The 19,212-nt window shown below is 35.0% G+C and overlaps 2 protein-coding genes across 2 annotated transcripts; both read right to left on the bottom strand.

The window, feature by feature from the left end:
* Positions 1 to 6,418: 6,418 nt before the first annotated feature.
* On the bottom strand, positions 6,419 to 11,825 carry LOC124949476. The gene is made up of 8 exons (XM_047494553.1): positions 11,697 to 11,825; positions 11,109 to 11,414; positions 10,830 to 11,040; positions 10,096 to 10,333; positions 9,462 to 9,880; positions 8,023 to 8,637; positions 7,383 to 7,640; positions 6,419 to 7,068 (listed from the first exon to the last, which is right to left on the bottom strand). The coding sequence occupies exons 4-8, from the start codon at positions 10,307 to 10,309 to the stop codon at positions 6,664 to 6,666; spliced, it is 1,911 nt and encodes a 636-aa protein (XP_047350509.1). The 5' UTR covers positions 10,310 to 10,333; positions 10,830 to 11,040; positions 11,109 to 11,414; positions 11,697 to 11,825; the 3' UTR covers positions 6,419 to 6,663.
* On the bottom strand, positions 11,077 to 14,842 carry LOC124949424. The gene is made up of 5 exons (XM_047494426.1): positions 14,362 to 14,842; positions 13,451 to 14,220; positions 11,697 to 13,356; positions 11,490 to 11,498; positions 11,077 to 11,414 (listed from the first exon to the last, which is right to left on the bottom strand). Exons 1-5 carry the CDS (start codon positions 14,840 to 14,842, stop codon positions 11,077 to 11,079), a joined length of 3,258 nt encoding a protein of 1,085 aa, XP_047350382.1.
* Between the last annotated feature and the right edge of the window lie 4,370 nt (positions 14,843 to 19,212).

Raw genomic sequence — 19,212 nt, 5'->3', positions numbered from 1 at the left:
ATCCAGTAAAAATCCTTACTTACTTCATTAGCCGTTGAACTGTAGCGAATAGGGAAATAATTATTCGTTATTGTTACGAAGTATTCGAGAACAATTAAAAAACGGATCAAATAATTTTAATATTATTTTATATAATTTGTTTGTTTTTTTTTCTTTTTTTTATATAATATCGTTAAATATTTCATAATTTGAATTATTTATTAATAATATCGATTATTATAAAATCTTTGTCAACTTTCTTCTTTTGATATTCGATATTACTAAAAAAAAAAAAAAAATTCTCAAAAATTTCTCTATATCAATCTATCCATACATTTTCATTAATTTTTGAAAGAATTCATTACCATAGAAACCTCACAAATTTTTTCTTTCAAATTAAAACTTGTTGACATTTTTCCATTGAATATGCTAAAGTTCGAGAAGCACTTGTACGTACCAATCTAATGTTATTATTATCCAACCTATTCAAGAATCATTTTTTAAACCTATTCTATTTCCTGAACCGAGTCTTCTTTGAACGAGCATTTCTATATTTTCATTAGCTGAACGTTCTAAGACAACATTCGCAATCAAAACTTTTTGTTGGAAGTCTGAGTACTAGACTTGCTATTCAATGCTCCCAACTTCTCGATTTTACAAAGCTTCATGTTTAAGTCTTTTCTTTCTTCCTATTTTTTTCTTCTTCAATGATCGTTAAAAATTATAGTAAAAAACTTTTTCACACCCTCTTTCTTTTTATCTCTCTGTCTGTCTGTCTCTCTCTCTCTCTCTCTCTCTCTCTCTTTTTGTATATGACGCATAAATAATGCATCCAACAATCTTTTTCTAAATGAAAAATCATTTAATTTTATATGTCGTAACTTTTTATTACAATTTATTTGATTTCCTAATAATTTTCAATGGATTTTTTCGAAAATCGTTCGAGGACATCTTCAGGAACGACTTAAAATCGTTTCACTCTTATCGTTAGAATTCGAGCGAATAATGTGCGAATTAAAAATCCACGATCGTAGCTACGTAGAAATTTATAGAACTGCGAGTTCCTTCGCGATCGGTTATCCGTTCGGCGTTCCAACTGAGAATCACGAACCGTTCTCTCATACCTTATTCACCTGCTATCGCAAACTAGCTTTTCGAAGACTGCGAGTCATGTACGAGACCGTACATACATACATACGTATATATAGTTGCATTGAGAAATCTAAGTTCCGTGTTTGGATATCTGTGTGTCTGTATATCTGTGTGTGTATATATCTCTCTTCTTAGTAGGACCGGACTCTGATTACGTGCATTGCTGGTAGATGAGTCGACATCTTCCTTCTGTCTGGATCATCATAGAAACGGAAATTCTTAGATGAAATTCAGTCGAAATTATCCATTAATGTTGATACGTGCATCGTTATCCTTATTTTTCTGACCTTACGTAAATCCTTGAAATGTTTGAAAGAAGACTCTTAAGGTTAAAATGAAACATTTTAATAATTGCATTTTTATACGGATTTTATTTGTGAAATGAATAGAAGATTGCATAGAGAAGGTTGAATATATGTATATATGATATCACCCAAACGTGTTTGTTGTTCGATCGTCCGTGCGATATAAAGGAACAAAAATTGGGAAACAGTTTCTTCGCTCACGAGGAAAATGTAGAACAATGTCGTGGAGAAACGGAATCGTTCAGAATCGGATCACGTAGCATTTGCGAAGGGAAGGCCGAATGTGTTTGTGTCCTCACAAACTCGCTATCTTCACGATTTCTCTCACTCCTGGAGTCTCCTTTGTAAAAACAATCGCCTTAACCGACCGTGCTTCTCATAATTCAGCGGGTTACGAGTTCGCGCTCTGTTATTAATTACTACGTTCTTATTTGCATTAGAAAGAATATACTGAAAAGGGAAAGAAAAGGAAAGGAGAAAAAAGAGAGGAAAAAGTTACAACAATCAAAAATTACGACAATGTCAATATTATATATCTTCTTAATTAAAATAAATGTTGATTGCGCGACTGTATACATTTAATACAAAAAGAACATTTTTTCATCACAAATTGAAACTAATTAATAATAATAATAATAATAATAATATTAATAATAATAACAATAATAATAATAATAATAATAATAATAAAACTCTAATGGCATCGAGCTTTTTTTATATAAATCAATTTACCTTACTGATCTGAATAATAATTATTCTCATTTTTGATTCGAATTAATTATTCCCTGTCTTTGAAATCACCGTGGCGAAAGAATTGAAAAAAAGCTGTCCTCTGCTTCAATGATAATAGTGAGAAAGAAAAAAAAAAAAAAAAAAAAGAAAAAAGGAACGGGAGGACACGTTTGCAGGGAAGAAGATTATTAAAACCTCTCATTATTCCATTGAAATTGAGCCAAGAGCGTGGGCACGATTGAAGTACCACGAGCGAGGTCGTAGTACGCGGGAATTCTCGATTAGAAATTCTGCAGCGACCGCTAACTTCTCGTTCGGTAGTACGTTATCGAAGTCGGTAATCGAGGATCGAAAGAGCTCGATGCAGCTCGCTCGAAGCCCCTTAATTGCTCGTCGTACTACTCGGATAATGGCGGAACGTGGTAAAGCGAAATTTTCGCGCATACCGTTTTAATTATGCTCTCTCATCGTTTCAAAGTAGTGTATTTTGATCTAACATAATCGGACAGATCATCTTAAAGTTTGATATAATATATTTTTCTCCTCTTTAAAGAAAAAATTTAAATGTCAATAATAAATGGAAAATACGATCGACAAATGATCAATAATAAAAAGAATTCATTAAAATTTGTTCGATGAGAGTAGCATATAAAAAGTGAATTGTTTTACGAAGGCTGATCGTGACGCACAGCAATTCTCTTCTCTCTCTCTCTCTCGCTCTCTCTCTCTCTCTCTCTCTCTCTCTCTCTCTGTGTCTCTCTCTCTTCTTTCACAAGCAATCTCGCTCGAATAATGGAGATACGTGCGAACAAAAAGCTTATCGATCGAATGCAAACGACATACTTACATACTTATGTATCAATCCTGCGTAATATGCTAGCCTCGTTGAAACGTGGCTCGCGAGGATGGTTCTCATTTCCATCATCCGCTGACGTAGAATCTGCTGCACAGCGTACAAGATAAAAAGAATCTATATACATAGTGCAATGCATTAGAGACATCGTTATTCGCGACAGAAGTACCGATCGGATAGATTCATCCTTTTTGGTACTGCTGCGTTCACAGACCGTATAAGACTTCATATATTTTGTCCGTACGTATTGAAGGAGGAACGTGGAACAATATCCAGCTGCAGTCTGAGAAAAATGGCCCGTCTCGTACTTTCTCTCATTCTTTTCTCTTTCTCTATCTCATTCCTTTTTACCGAAAAATTCAAGCTCGACGATATATCAGATTGCGTCGCGTCTAAAATCGATGGTACAACTTTTGTCCAATAACGCGATACGTAAACGCTCTCTCGTATACGCCTGGCTAACGCAGCAACTCGATTATATATATATATATATATATATATATATATATATATATATATATATATATATATATATATATATGTGTATATATACATATATAACTATATTTCACAACCAGTCTGGCAACCCAACTCCTTCTGCGACATCACATTCTACGAAACGTTAAATTAAGTTTTAACCTTTTCTCTCCTCTTTTCTGCTAGTTGTTCCGTTAAACTCTCTTTACTCCCCTCTATATCTATTTTATTTCGTACAATTACCTCCTATGTGTTATTTTTCAATATATTTATACATTAAATTATTTAATTAAAAAAATATTGAACACGAACGAATCGTAATTCATTTTCTATTTTTATGTAATCAGATCGACACGATTAGAAATATTCTATAGTTCTCTTTTTTTCTTATTTGCTTCTTATGTGTTCCAACATAAATACTTAAGTCAAATAGAATTAATATTGATCACGTCATTTTGTTTTAACATTCCTTTCAAAGTATATATTCGTTTAAAAAAAGTCTGTAGAATCATAAAAATCAGTGTCATGAAATTGATCGAAAAAAGAACTGCTTTTTTTTTCCTTTACTTTTTAGGTAAGCCGAGAATGAATCACGAAGCACTATGTTATAGTAGAACGACCTCTTCTACATGTCGTTAATACAACGATATTGTCCCAGGAGATTATCTTCGAACATATGGACTCGCCAGAGGGTATAACCGGTCCTATGGGATCAACCTGGTATGAAGGAATACTTATAATGCTAGGTCGGGCTATCTTTTTTTATTTTTTTTTTTCATCGTATTTTTTGTTCAGCCAGTCTTTTCTATCTCTTTCTTTTTCTTGAGTTACGTCATAGAAGAGAGAAGGGTAAATGATATAGGTTTAAAATACGTGAGCGCAATCTTTTACACGTTTGCCGAGAACCAGACGGAAAAAGCGATCCAACCCAATTTCTTCTCACCCTCTCTGTTTCCTGTTTCCAATCGAAAAGTCTGATTCAGTTCGAGAGAATCATAAGAAGTAAAAGCAATTTTAATGGAGAAGTTCGATCATTTACAAACGTTTCTCCCGTTGTCATAGAATTTTCATTTCTACGTTTTTTTAATGTTGAATTATTAACTTGAAAAATATAAGATAAAAACCCGGCTGTTTTTACTGTAAATATATTTTTCATTTTCTTTTATTTAAAAAAAAAAAAGACGCGGAAGGACTGAGCGTTAATTATACGTCGAAAGCATAGCGGGTAAGAGAATCGAGGCAGAAAATTTTCCAGAAGTGAGTGGACTTTTTAAAAAGAGAATAAGACATTCTAGTTTTTGCCAAATTATAGGACACACTCTTTCATTTTCTTTTTCTCTTTTTCGTGAAGATGCAAAAAGAAAACATAGTTCTTTTGGTTTTAAGAAAACTCGAGTTATTTTTACGTAACTCATGTAGATAATTTAATTAATTAAATTAAGTGGGACAACTTGTTTACCGAAAGAACCAAGTCTTGTCGGATACCAACGATCCGCTGTGTTGAAGTTCGTTAACTCTTTATTAGCTTCTTGACCTTGTCTCTCGAGTACACACGAATATAATCTTCTAAATAAGGAGGAGAGACATACACACATATACAGAGAGAGAGAGACAGAGAGACAGAGAGAGAGAGAGGGGGGGGTGGAAATAGGAAAGAGTGAAGTAGCCTTTTCTCTACGAGAACCTTATGGTAAAATGATACTACACTTTTACGAGTCCTCATAACGTACGCTACCTTGGTCCTTTTCCAAGATGTTTACACCTATTTCAAGAAACATATTTACTTTTCTTCCACATTATAAAGGGAAACGAAAGATAAGGAACTAGGGTGGTTCGTCGAGCGTATAAAACTAGGCAAAGTACAGTAGGCGAATAAATGAAATTCCATAAAAATAACTACTGGAAAACAATTTTATTCTCTTTAATGTACACGATAAAGTCCTAAAGAATAAAAATAAAGAGAGATGGAAAGAAGAAGCCGAACTGAGATTGTTCGTTCTTTCTCAAAGAGATAGAGAGAGAGAGAGAGAGAGAGAGAGAGAGAGAGAGAGAGAAGATAAGAGATAAAATGAGAAGAAAGGAGAAATGGTGATGTGTCGTCATAGCGATGGTACGTCAAGTAAGGAAAGCGTGGCAACGGAATAAAAACATGTGCCGTACTTTTACGAGTTTTCGTAATGTGCCAGGCATATGGTACTACTGTGGCGGCTGGCACACGCGTCGTCTCGCAAGCAGCACCTTTACGGCTCCCTCATATATACCCCTTCCCCTCTTTTCCTAAACCATACCCTCTTCCAACAACCCACGACTTCGCCCTTTTCTAGACTTCCTCGTTTCCGTATTCCTGCCACGCGCGCTAAAATCACCAGGTGGTAAAAACGTGCATGAGTACGAAGGACGAGCTTCTCGTCGTCCTTGTCTCGACGATACTCACCCTTTCTTTCTTTCTCTCTCTGTCTCTGTCTCTCTCTCTCTCTCTCTCTCTCTCTCTCCCCTTACTCTTTCATTCTTTTTACCTTTTTCTCTCTTTTTCCCGCCTTCTTTGTCTTTTCTCTGGAAGGACAATTTACTCGTTTGCAAAAACGAGCGAACTCGAGGAAGATAATTCTTCCCTTCTTTTATATCCTTTTTTATTTCCAGTTCTTCTCTCACGGTTCGTACGTGACGGCAACGCGAAATCTCCTTTTAACTGCGATTCCTCATTTTTCTCGCGAATTAATGGACGGATGTCGGCCGTCCTCCAACGATTTGCGAATTGTATAGCATCGAGAGCGAACGATCCTCAACTTTCCTTCGATCTAATTTCTCTCGTATTATACTACATTCTAACGTTTTATATAGTATAATATGTATATAATATATATATATATATATATATATATATATATATATATAATATGTATATATTCATAGGATTTGATTTAGAATTACATAACTTTTTATGAAGGAAATTTAACTTCGTGAAATAATGATTATTAAAATTCATATTTTGTTGGATGTGCGGCTGACGTATGTATAAAAAAGAATATGAATCCCAAACTTGAAATATTTTTTTATAAAAATTCAAATCGTTCATTCAAACTCGTTTGAACTCGTTAAAATCATATATTTGATTAAGCTGATTAATACTTTATTAAAGATAATTATTAACGATCATAATAATTGTTATTGTTCTTCTTCTTCTTTTTCTTTTTCTTCTATTATTGAAATTGTTCGGTCTAAACAATCAATTATCAATAAGAAACACATACCAACGACATTCTTGAAATATGGTAGGATAATTTGTTCCCTCCAGCAACGTTTATACCATTCGAGCTGGATCTCGTTTGTTCTTTTCGATTCCTTCAAATCCTTCAACCTACTAGACGTGTGTTCAGCTTTCGTCGGACTTTCTTTTATTTGACATCGTTGCAAACTATCAACATAAGTCGCAACGTCAATATTCGTTCGTATACCGAGAGCGAACTCTCTGATATTATCTTTCCAAGTTTTGTAATCGTCTTCGAGTTCGGAAAGAACACACTCTTCACCGGGGGTATACCTTCGACATTCATCGACATTGTCTAACAACTGCAAGTGAACATGTAAAATTGTTTTTCGAGATTAAAACCGAAATTGCATTCGTTTCAAGAATAAATATAACGATGATAATAATTTTCAATGTTACAAGTTAACTTTATCGAAATTTGTTCATATTTTAAAATTAATCGTAAAACTTTGACGGTATCGATAACGTGTCTAGGTTCGTTTAATTAAAGAAGAACAAGATCTATCATAAAAAAGTACTCAGCATATAACGTTTGTAAATTTCTCAAAATTTTTTATAAAATTCCAAAACAAAATGAATGATAGGATTAAAGTGAAAATGTTGAAGTAATACTAACGTATCGCCAATAGCATGCCATAGCTTTTTGTAAATCGATTATGGCATTTCTATCGGGTTCTTTGAAACCATGCAATATACGAAGCCGCAGAGTTCTCGGTGGGCGTCTCTCAATAGTTTTGGCCAACGGCATGTCGTATGTATCGCTGCAAATTCCATGGCCGTTTCTGCCAAATGGAAAGAGCCAATCGTATGGAATCGAATACGTACTACGTAGCAAATCTCTTCTGTCGCTGTTCGTCGGTTTGACTTTCGGAATCTGTTCGATAGCGAGCAAGAGTTGTTAGAAAATTTATTTCCTTGATAGAGTTGTCTCTCTCTCTCTCTCTCTCTCTCTCTCTTTCTCTCTCTCTCTCTCTCTATCTCTATCTCTCTTTCTCTTTCTCGATACGTCTTAACGATCTTTGCTTTCCGAAATGCATTTCTCTTTGCATAGACTATTTCACAAAGACTATTCATTTGGTCACATCAAAGCCAAACAGATAAATGGCTTAGTAAGTAGACAGACCGATAGACAGATAAAGAGACAAGGGGAGAGAGAGAGATAGATAGATAGATAGATAGAGATCAAGAGATTGTGTGAGAGAGAGAGAGAGAGAGGAAAGGAAGAACATGCTAATATATCGAATCGATGGTCTAACCTGATACGATTGTAACAATGCCTTTGATCGAAGTTCAGTTTCCAGAGGCGTAAATGTAATCAGACGATAGAGGTTCGATCGATGAACGCAAACCGGATGGGCGATGGCGCTTGCCTTCTTGTTAAGAACAACGACCATCTTTTCTCGATGTCTGACCGATCGATGAAGATACTCATAACCCGTTAAATCGCGATTCATTGAAAATATTCTGTATCGTGGATTGGCTTGCTTTAAGTATATTTCGTATTCTTGGCAATATTTTTCATGATCGCTCATATGGTTGTAATGTTTCCTTGGGCCCACTGACTTTTCTACATTCTCCTCCTCTTCTTCCTTCTCTTTTTCGTATTCTTCGTACTCTCCTTCCGACGTTTCTACGTCATCTAGATCATTCTCGTTGAAATCGAATTTCCGTGACGGTCGTTCGCGACTTTTACCACGGTAACTCGTCGTCCCGTCACTTTTAACCTCGAAAACGTTTCCGAAAAGATCGCTGCTCGTAAAGATCGTCGAAGCGATTGGCTCGAATCGCCTGTAAAAGTTATAGACGGAGGTGGACCTTCCGGCACAGGTGGCACACATCTCGCTACTGAAGATCAATTTATCCGATTCGATCTGAGAAAACGAAGAATAAAGATAGAAAGGGAGAGAGAGAGAGAGAGAAAGAGTGTGAGAGAGAGAAAGAAACCAATTCCTTTATAATCTCTTCGTTAATAAATATAATAATAAAATAAGAAATGTGATTATATTTAAAAAAAAAAAATATTGACATTACGTCAGTATTATATTAAATATTTCCCATCTATACATGCATGCGTTTAAAGTACTATTTGTAACTGGGATTATCCTCCCATCGTCTCGTTTTATTTCAATCCGAGTGAATCCTCTTTCACCGAGAAATATCGATGCCCGAGCAGTCGTACTTTCGAGAGCAACCGGATTATTAATACCGGCTGGGCACTTTACTCTTTCACGTTTTCTCTATATGTATATCTGTACCTCCTACATCTGTGAGCGTGTATAAACGTCGACGTGAAAACGTTATTGTATTAGCGTTCGTTATTAAATTTTCGGTAAATACCGAGATGTATCCTATCTCTCTATTTCTCTCTCTCTCTCTCTCTCTCTCTCCCTCTCTCTCTCTCTCTCTCTTTCTCTTACTCCCCTCTCTTTCTCTTCAATTCTCTTTGGACAAAGAAAAAAAAATCAAGATAGAATATTGAAATATTGTAAAAGAATGATTTCCATATTAAGACGCTCAACTACGATCGATGGAGATTTTCCGATATTGGAAAAGTAGTCAATCTCTACTTCTCTTATTCCCCCTACTTCTGTCTATTTTCCCCCTTTACTACCCTCCTTCCATACACTGTCGTCTCGTCGTCGTCGTCGTCGTCGTCGTCGTCGTCGTCGTCGTACAGTAGTTGCCCTTTGATTACCTTGAGATTAACTTCGCCAGGCGCCCAAACTTCGTAATGACCTCTTCGCGATATGCTGACTCGAAGATCGGCTGGCATCGATAGAGTGCAACTAACTGCTGACTGATCGTAGGATACACTAGCATAGTTCTTGTGCTCGAACAGGCAAGTCAATAGAACCGAGACAAAGCCGTCTGCGATCAATATCCTCGTCATTTCATTTTCGTATCGACCATTCTCGTTTAAAGGTTCTTCCTGCCAAAGTTCGTTGCTGTTGTCCTTGTTATTGCTGTTGTTGCTACGAGAGTTTACTTCGAAAAGTTCATCACCGTGTTCGTATAATTTGATCGATCCAAAGTAACGTTGAAACTCGTCCGCTGTCCAATCACAGATCAAAGGTTCTTCTTCGATTTTATAGCCAGTCGTAATGCGTGTACCATCTGTTCATTTCATGAATTAACATTATTTGTAACAAATTACATTTTATTTCATTTCTTCGTTAATCGTCTAATCATTATCTAAAGTGATTCTCGTAACTTTGATTAATAATAGTAATTAATGTTTTATTTGTAGTAGTTTGTAGAAAAAGAAAAAAAAAAAAAAGAAAACAAAAATCTAATAAATTCAAAGTAAGTATTCTAAGAGGAAAACGAACCAATAAAATGGACGATCAATTCGCCATTCGAACGGAACAGCATGTCGGTCCCGTCGGATCGTCGCGTGAAATTTTCGTCGACCTCGTAGTCCGAATTCGCTCTCACCAGTAATCGATCGTATTCGCGCACAATCAGATCGCGTAGCACCTCGTACCGTTTACCATCGTGATCCAGAACATTGTATCCTGTCACTTTGATCCTTGGATACTGCATTCCCGAACGAATGTCCAACTGATTCTGATTTCCAAAAATTCCAATAGCGATCAATCGCACGAAAATATTGAAAAATATGATTTTCATTTGGATCACATTCATCCCGATCTATTTCTTCCATTTTCGAAAAATGCTATTAAAGAGCCAATTCTATTGCAATTAGAGCGAACAAAAAAAAAAAAAAAGAAAAAATTGGAAGGAAATAAGTAACATCAGTCGTTTTTCATGGATATTCCATTGGTTGCCGTTAGATTGTAACCAAGGAAGATAAAATATAATAAGAGAATCAATCGAAAGGGTGATTAAGTACCCTTATAGATTTTATCAAAATTATATGGCCTTTTTATCAAAGATCATAAATCTATACCATAATTCTATCTACGTAGAATTTCGACAAATTCTGTTTTATATAGTTATTATATCGACAAAAAAAAAAAAAGTTAAAAGACGTTTTACAAAAAAAAAAGGAAAAAAAAAGAAAGACAATGGTCAGACTTCGATATTAATTTATATTGAAAACCTTCGTTGTCAAATCGTTCTAATCGTTGTTGTGCTCCATCTGGAACGAAACTTAACCATCAGTTCGTCCGTCATTTTTGAAGATTTTCTTTCAACATCCTCCTTCTCCTCAGCGACCAATGGAAGAATTTTGGTATTAATCGATGATCTTTTCTTTTCTAGTTTTTTTTTAGATGTTATATCATTTGACTTCCTTTGCTTTATTTCATGATCTTTCGAATAGAAAAATTTTATTATTATCTCGATCACTACGAATAATTCTTAACAAGAAATCTTTTACCTTCCTCGAGATTATTTTCGTCCATTGTTATATCCTCGAATGATGTGCATTCAATGACTACACCATTCGGACGCAATACAATGACGGTATTGTCATCGAGAAATTTCAAAACCGTACCATTCCTTAAAAATTTTCGATAAGCTTCTCGGGTAGCGTCTTCAGGTGCTTTAGAAATATATGACTGGCTAATGTAAAAAGGATTTTCAGGACCATCCCCGGTAACTGGTGAAATCGTCAAACCTGATGGCCAAGAGGCATGAAAATCAAATTCCAATTCCTTCCAATAGAACTCGTTCGGAGTTGTATCTAAAAATTGATATTTTATTTTTATCAATTGTTGAGATTTGAAAATGTAAATGGAAAAATTGAAAAATAATTTACTAAAAGGTTCTATATGAATATTTGTAAAATTTTATAAATTTTAAATATATTACCTTGGTTATTTGTAAAATAATAAAAAAAAAAAAAAAAAAAAAGAAAAAAAAAATACTTATAAGTTACATTTACATCTATTTACCTACTATGGCTATATAAACATAGCGCCAAAGTATTATAACGAAAATTAGAAAAATGATTCATTCGTATTACCGATATTTTTGGAAAAAGCAAGAACGATCCCTTTGTTTGTGGTAACATGAAAAACGTTCGACATTTTACGATCGTTGAGTTTTTCGAACAAACGTAGGGTACAACCAACAAGGGTAATGGCAATACGTAAATCCACCTTCTCGTAAAGCCAAGTCTCGAGATTCACTCGTACGAACGTACCATCCTTCGAATTGAAGATCTTACTCTTCTCGACTATCTGAACTCGCAAGTTCCCGAGGTCATACCCTATGAACTCGTGAGGTTCATCCTCTTTGGCAGACTCGAAAGATAGGATCTTCCTTCGAGGTAAAAAGGAAGTGTCGATTTCATTTGTTTCTCTGTTCGTTTTCTGTTTCTTGTCCTTCAACGAGATTTTTTCGCTCAACGTTTTACCACCTTTCTTTTTTTCACTATCCTTGAGAATATTTTTCTCACCCTTTACTTCCGTCCTAGGTGTATCGAGTCTTGAAAAATCTTTTCGTTTCGAGTCGGCCTGTAATTTTTTTTTTAAATCCTGAGCCTTCAATGAATTCGGAAGAATAAAATGTTCATCACCGAAATAAAGACGAAGTTCGTCTTCCATAGAATTAATTCGACCGAACGACGATTTACTCGTTTTCTTCATCAATTCTAATCGATATTTTTCTTCTTCTTGATTTATCCAATCGATCTCTTCTTTATATACGTACTTAACGAAATCTCGTAGACAAACTGGTGTACGTAAGATAGATACGGTCGTACGTTCGGATACATCACCTATTACATAATCATTACTGAAATACAATAATATAGAATCCGTCGGTTCAAAATATCTTTTCTCGAAACGTTCGAAATTTTGGAAGCATTCGTAAAGGGTTTGTAGAAGAATCTTTTTTGGAAGTAATTCGACGTCATCGTATTCTTCAAGTGGTTCTCCTATTCTTTGCATTCTTTTATTTCTTTCCTCGAAGACATTCTTCTCCAAATAACTCGGTAACAAAACTTCCCTTATATCGGTGAGTCCAAAGAGACTTGGACAACTCAAGAATGCAGCCACGGCCTTTCCATAATCTATCTCAGTGTCGCTTTTCGAAAAGAATTTTGACTCCTTTTTTTTATCTTTTGGCAAAAACAACGAAGGATACGTTGAATATCTACGCGGAGATTCTGAAGGAGAAATAATTGATAGCGTTTCAATTTTTTCATCCTTTTCTTTGAATAGATTGCCATAGATCATCTTGTCGAAGATCAAAAAATGCAAATAATGGAATATGTTCTCTCGACAGATTTGAACACTTGAATCAAAGTATTTGATTATATTATTGATATAGCAATCGTACTCCTTCATTTTGGTTTCTGTTAATTCTTCATGATGTAACCAACAATCGACTATTCTAGGATCTTGATAAACTTGCAAAATTGAATCAGCCAAGGTCTTATCATCGGATAGATTCAACATCATTTTGATATTATTATCCAAATTAATGTGACGAGTATTCAGAGTCAATTTGTCTCCATGAAGAATTAATTCGATTGGTAATTCGTTGAAATTCTCTTCTACTATATTTTTATACGTTTTAACTTTGTACTTTTCGTTTAAATTTTTGACTCTTTTTCTAACCCACGAATCTTCATTGTCATCGATACTCTCAACTGGCACTTCCTCTTCCTCGTTCTTTTCCTTCAAAGATTCGGAACGTTATCGAGGAAATCGCGTTAAACGGAGTCTATGTACCGTGTAAAAGTCGCGATAGATCGGTAAGAATCGAGCTAACCTTTTCGACGACATTTTCCTTTGCTGGAACATTTTCCTCTTGGAACGATCGATCTACTAGGATGTCTAAGTTGGCTTCGACCTGCAGTAAAAGAGCATTAAGTAATGTTGGCACGGTGACGCATTCCGTTGGTAGAGCATCGAGAATTGCACGGTAGATGTTAGCCTCAGCTTCTTCCTTCTCATCGATGTCGTAACGCTGGATTAACATGCTTCTAAGGTAATTGGAATGCTTTCGAAGAAGATCGTAAAGATCGTACACGATAAAGGATATTTTATCGAAAATATCCTTTTTGAGAATTTTGTATTCAAAGTCATCAAATGTCTCTGCCAAAAATGGTGGCTTGTAAGTAAGAAACGCTACGTTTGAAAATATTTGAATGGCTTGTGGATCTTTTAAAGTGTTTTTCAATGATGTCCAGAATTTATAAAGATCGACTTTATCGACGGTGTAAGTTTCAGGAAAGGGTAACCACATTCTATTGACATTTTGATTTTTTTCTTCGTTGTAATATAACGAAACATGTTCTAATGTTTCACCAGGTCTTTTTATCTTGAGTATACAAGTCATAGGTACACCAATGTTCATTAGTTCTACGAATAGATCAGGATCGTGAAAACCCGTTAAAACGACGTATAGATTAGGTCCGTCGAGTGGAGCATCATCGACGTAAACTATGTCTCTCCATTCTTCTTCTCGAATTCTAAGCCGAGTGTTGGCTTTACCTCTCAAGGACTGATCGTACTTTTTTTTAACACTTCTCGACGTAGCTACAAGGATTATTAAAAATGTATTAATTTTTTTATCAATAGAATTTATTAATCAAGTAAAATCTGTTCTAACGAAATAAACGAATAGATAATAATTAACAATCTTAGCTCTTAATTGATTTTATTAGAAAATTGAATTACTTGGATCAATAACAGTCTGCATAATACGATATTCATCATCGATAGCTCGTTTTAATTCCTGTTCCTTCTTGATCTTAATCACCGATTCTATTTTAGCACGATAGACCATATATTTGATAACGCGTGCTAACAACCATGTAGATTCAATATTAGCTTCAAGTAGCTTGTTGGCATGATGGCAAACTCGTTGTAGAACTGGACATTTATCTGGATCCTGTCTAGACAGTGACCTAACGTTAGCTAACATTTTCTGATGGCTGAGAGTATAAATCGCTTTTCGTTTCCCCTCTTCTGCAGCTTCGTTAAACATCGACACACATCGTGCATGATCACTCTTAGTCTCTATCATCATTGTCACGATACACCACCAATGATCGTCATTAATTGATAATGATTCCAAAAGCTCTTGCCATGCATTTTCGTTGTATTGTTTTTTACTTTTCACAGAGGTCACCGTTTTCTCAGATTTTTTCTTCGACATTTTTCATCGATCGTAACGTTTAACCTCCTATTGATCTTTTCCAATTTAAAATAAACAACTGAACAAATAAATATGAGGAATGAAATTAACAGAAAATTGAGAATGCTTGTCACTTTTTTGTTTGTTTGTTTTTTCTTTTTTTTGTTCGTTTAATATTATAATCGAGAGAATGTCAAATTCTCTCAATTAAAAGAATGTTTGAAGAATTTTATATTTTTATCTCTGGCCGACTTTTTATCGATCAGATACCTCACAGTTCGATGCATCCATTACGTAGCAATTACTTGCATATCGATCGCGGTATATATATATATTTTTCAGAAACAAAACCTGCCGATTACGCATATATACACGTCATGTGGTCAGCACTAAAACGATTAAACTATACATTTTTAATGCTATTCCTGAGTACACAAAGTATTTAGGTAAAACAGCATGGGATGCATTTTTGTTTGATCATTGATAAAAATGAATATAATTTATTAATTCATACTAACGGCTAATACATCCACTTCTTTTTCATAAGAATTATTATAATTTACTTGTTTTCTTTTCGTTCAAATATATGTCAATCTATTTGAAAAGGGAAGGATATTTTATTTGTATATTTTTTCTTCTTCTTCTTCTTCTTATATCAAAAATCATTTTAACTTCGAGTCTGTGAGATTTAAAAAAGCAAAAGAAGAAAATCGAATAGCTGAATAATCGAGTCATCGAGACGATGACAATTCGTCAAACTATCTCTCGCCAAATTACAAATCGTACGAGCCAACGTAACATAAAATAGAATCGCCCTAGGACTAAATGCAAATTGATCGCGAAACGCAATAGCGTAACATAAATTGCCACTGCGGCGGTGCGTCGTCGCGCGGTAAACACGGCGAAGAGCAAACACGGCGGTTTAGATTGAATTAAACTTGCCGCGTTTGGATTCTCCCACGTGCACCGCGGTGTCCGGAGAAGTTTCAGCGTGAGAGAGAGTGAGAGAGAGTGAGAGAAAGAGAGAGAGAGAGAGAGTAAGCGAGAGAGAGAGAGAGAGAGAGAGAGAGAGAGAGAGAAAAGGGCAAATTGGATGGAGCCCGTCGTAGTTGTTGGGTGGTCGTGGCGTTTAATTGAGATCAACGAGGTAAGCTCATTAATTTGAAAAAATGAACTTTTAATAATATCGACGTCTAAAGACATTGAAAAAGTAAAAGGACCTTACGTTAGAGCACAGTTTCTTTTTCCCTTTTTTTTCTTTTTTTTTTTTTTTTGTTAAGCTCGAGAGAAAAAATCGTCTTTTAAATTATCTTTCAGACGAAACGTATCGAAGTAATGAAACGCAAGGCGGATTAACGTTGAAGCATGTTGAACGATGGCTGGGTCGTTGGCTGAGATTAAAAGCATATTACGAGGAAGCTTTCTAGTGGCACGGAACGAGGAAGAAAAAGACGAACAAGGAAAAGAGTAGAAAAAGGTAGAAATAGTTGTATAGTAGAGGGAACAGAGAGTAGGATGCAATGGATGCATGCCACCATATTATTTAGGAAACTAATGTCACGCTGAGACTTGACGTATTACGGCAATTTAAATTACGCGATATACGCGTGGACTCTATTGCGAAGGGAAGTGAAAACACCTTAAAGCGAGATACACGGCTTGTCAAAGGAAAAGCTCGTTCGCGGAAATTGCTGTACTACTTTGACAGAAGACCACGTCCTTTTCATACGGTCACTTACGTGAATAAGAGTAGACAGGTATCCTGGGTAAGCGCGTATATGCGTTCGATCTTGATTTTCAAGTTACGACGTTGGAAGGTATCCTGTCTTCGATCTATCCATCTCTCTTTCTCTCGTTATCTCACTTTCCTTCTTTCTTCATCCCTTTCGTTTCGTTCATTTTCTTAGTTTATTTTTCGCATCATTCGTAACTTGCCAAGATGAAATTGGAGCTCCGAGAAAGGAACTATCTAAAGCTTGATTCATTTTATTTTCCTTCTTAATAGAACATTTATTGGATACCATTCTCTAACGATATTATGTGTGATCGTCAAAAATTATTGTCGTTAATAATAAACTGTCAACGGGGATAACTGCGCGAAACGAGAAGAATAATGGGATATCAATGATTCAGAACGCAAAATAGAATTTCTAGAAAGACAAGGGTAGACATTTTTTTGTCGACAATATTTTCGCGGAGACGAGGGAAAATAACCGAGTCGTATGAATTATATTTCATTTGTATCGATTGGAACGAACACGATACGGTATTTCTACCGATGTGATTAATTGCACTTATTTTTCATATTTTCATTTTATATTAAATAAAATAATATTTTGCGCGGGCATGTCGAACTCTCATATTCAGTTTGATATTTATAACTTACAGATATTTGCCTGATTCTGATTGGAAAATCGAAAAATTTTTAACTGCCGTCATTTCGAGTGAAATATCCTAAAGATCGAATATTCAAAATCAATCGGAATGATATATAAAAATGGATTTATCAATTAAACAGAATAATAAATATACTTGCTGTCACTTTGAAATTTTGTGTCATTTTGAAAGTTCGTGTTGGTAATTAAATGTATTTCGTTATTTTTACATAATACTTAAAAATATATTGCAATGCTCATTATACTTAACAAGATATGGAATTCTACCCGCATGAAAGTCGAATCGTATTTTTGTAAAAATTTTCAAAAAAAGAAAAAAAAAAAGATATAAAAAAAAAGAGACATACGTTCTTTATTACAAATCTCATTTAAAAGATCATAATTAATGTCTTTGACAAACTTCTATGTGACTCTATCGATGTAAATTTTTCATACTCTATCAAAAAACTTTAAAATTATAGTCCTTCAGTCGACTCCTATCAAATATACCTATTACTATTTGGAGTTTACTGATGAAACGAAAGAAGAAACATGTTTTACGTTGTAATAAATAATAAATTATAATGGAACGATAATTTTTGTAACACCCTTCAAGATCCAGTCGGACTATAATTAGATTATAATTATTATGTTTTAACATTTCTTTTTTCTATTTTTTTTTTCCTAATATCACTCTTAACACATTATCGTTAGAGGGACTATTCATTTAAACTCTAAATCAGCAGAGGAAACGAGTCTTTCACTCGTGCACAGCCGTGCCCGACCAATTTGGCTACACGTCGCTGGTCGAATTTAATTAATTTTGATAATTGTGAAGTTTATTACGCGACGATGGTGGCTTACAGGAAGGGGAAGAAACGATTCGCTAATTTGTCGAGCAGTTTTATACTAGCGAATATACGGCCCGTCACCCAACAAAAGAGTTGACTTTGCTCTTGTGCGTTTCGTTCGAGCGTACTGGTACACGCGAGACGAGTTTCCGCTTTAATTAAATAATAATGTCTCTTTGAGTATGCAGAGAAAGAACGTACTGTCTCTGGCCGGTGTTTTAAACGAAAATATGATTTTTATGGAAATGAAATAATTCATTGAAATGAATGCGATTTCCTTTTCTTTTCTTTTTTTCTTTCCTACGTTTTTCTTATATACCTAACGAATAGATATGGAACTTAATATAGGACGTTTGTAAAAGAATATTTGATGTAACAAGATTTTTACCAGTATAAGGGTGGACTAAACGCTACTCATATTTCTTTTAAATTACATAATTCATCTTCGAGAGAGATTTTCTTAAGAGAGCAAAAGAGAGCTCCTTCGTATTTTTATTATAATTAATACGATTAATTTATTGCCAACTATTATATTCGGAAATAATGCTAAATGGGAAATGAAGAAGAATTGTTGGAATTTAACAAGTCGTTGGAAGATGAATTCTCATGGGACATCTTCGTTTCGTAAAGACGAAAAGACAGATAAAGTAATAATAATGACATGCGCATAAATCTCGTTTCCACTACAGGACACAATTTTGACGGACATGAAATTAACAATGTGGCAACCACTCGTAATTCAAAGTTTCGACAGGCCGGAATTTAATTCCGTCGATTAAGGCATCTCTTCTGTCGACTTTCATGTGCACTTTTTCAATGCGCCGTCCAATGAAACGAACGTGTCGACGTGCCCGATGCAAACGATTAACGACGGACAAAATCATTTCGCAGCTGTGCTCGTTCGGAATAATTGGCATACGGCAGTACCATTAATCCGTTTATCGTTGAAACGAAATTCTTCATTTGAAGTTCGTGAAATAATCGTTATAAGCGAAGGGCTATTTTTTTTTTTAAAGGAATTATACTTTCCCGAGAAGATGGACGACTCGCTAAGTGACTTTACCTTGAGCAAGCATCGTCAGCAGAGTCTCTATTCGGTCTCTTAGAAAAATCTTATGGAAGATCCTTTTTCTTGTAGTTGTAACATCTGCGATTCCGATCGCCT

Source organism: Vespa velutina, chromosome 5 (genome assembly GCF_912470025.1).
Source record: "Vespa velutina chromosome 5, iVesVel2.1, whole genome shotgun sequence".
Classification (NCBI taxonomy): Eukaryota; Metazoa; Arthropoda; class Insecta; order Hymenoptera; family Vespidae; genus Vespa; species Vespa velutina.
The sequence above is the reverse complement of the archived record's forward strand: the minus strand, read 5'-3'. Positions and strand labels throughout refer to the sequence as shown.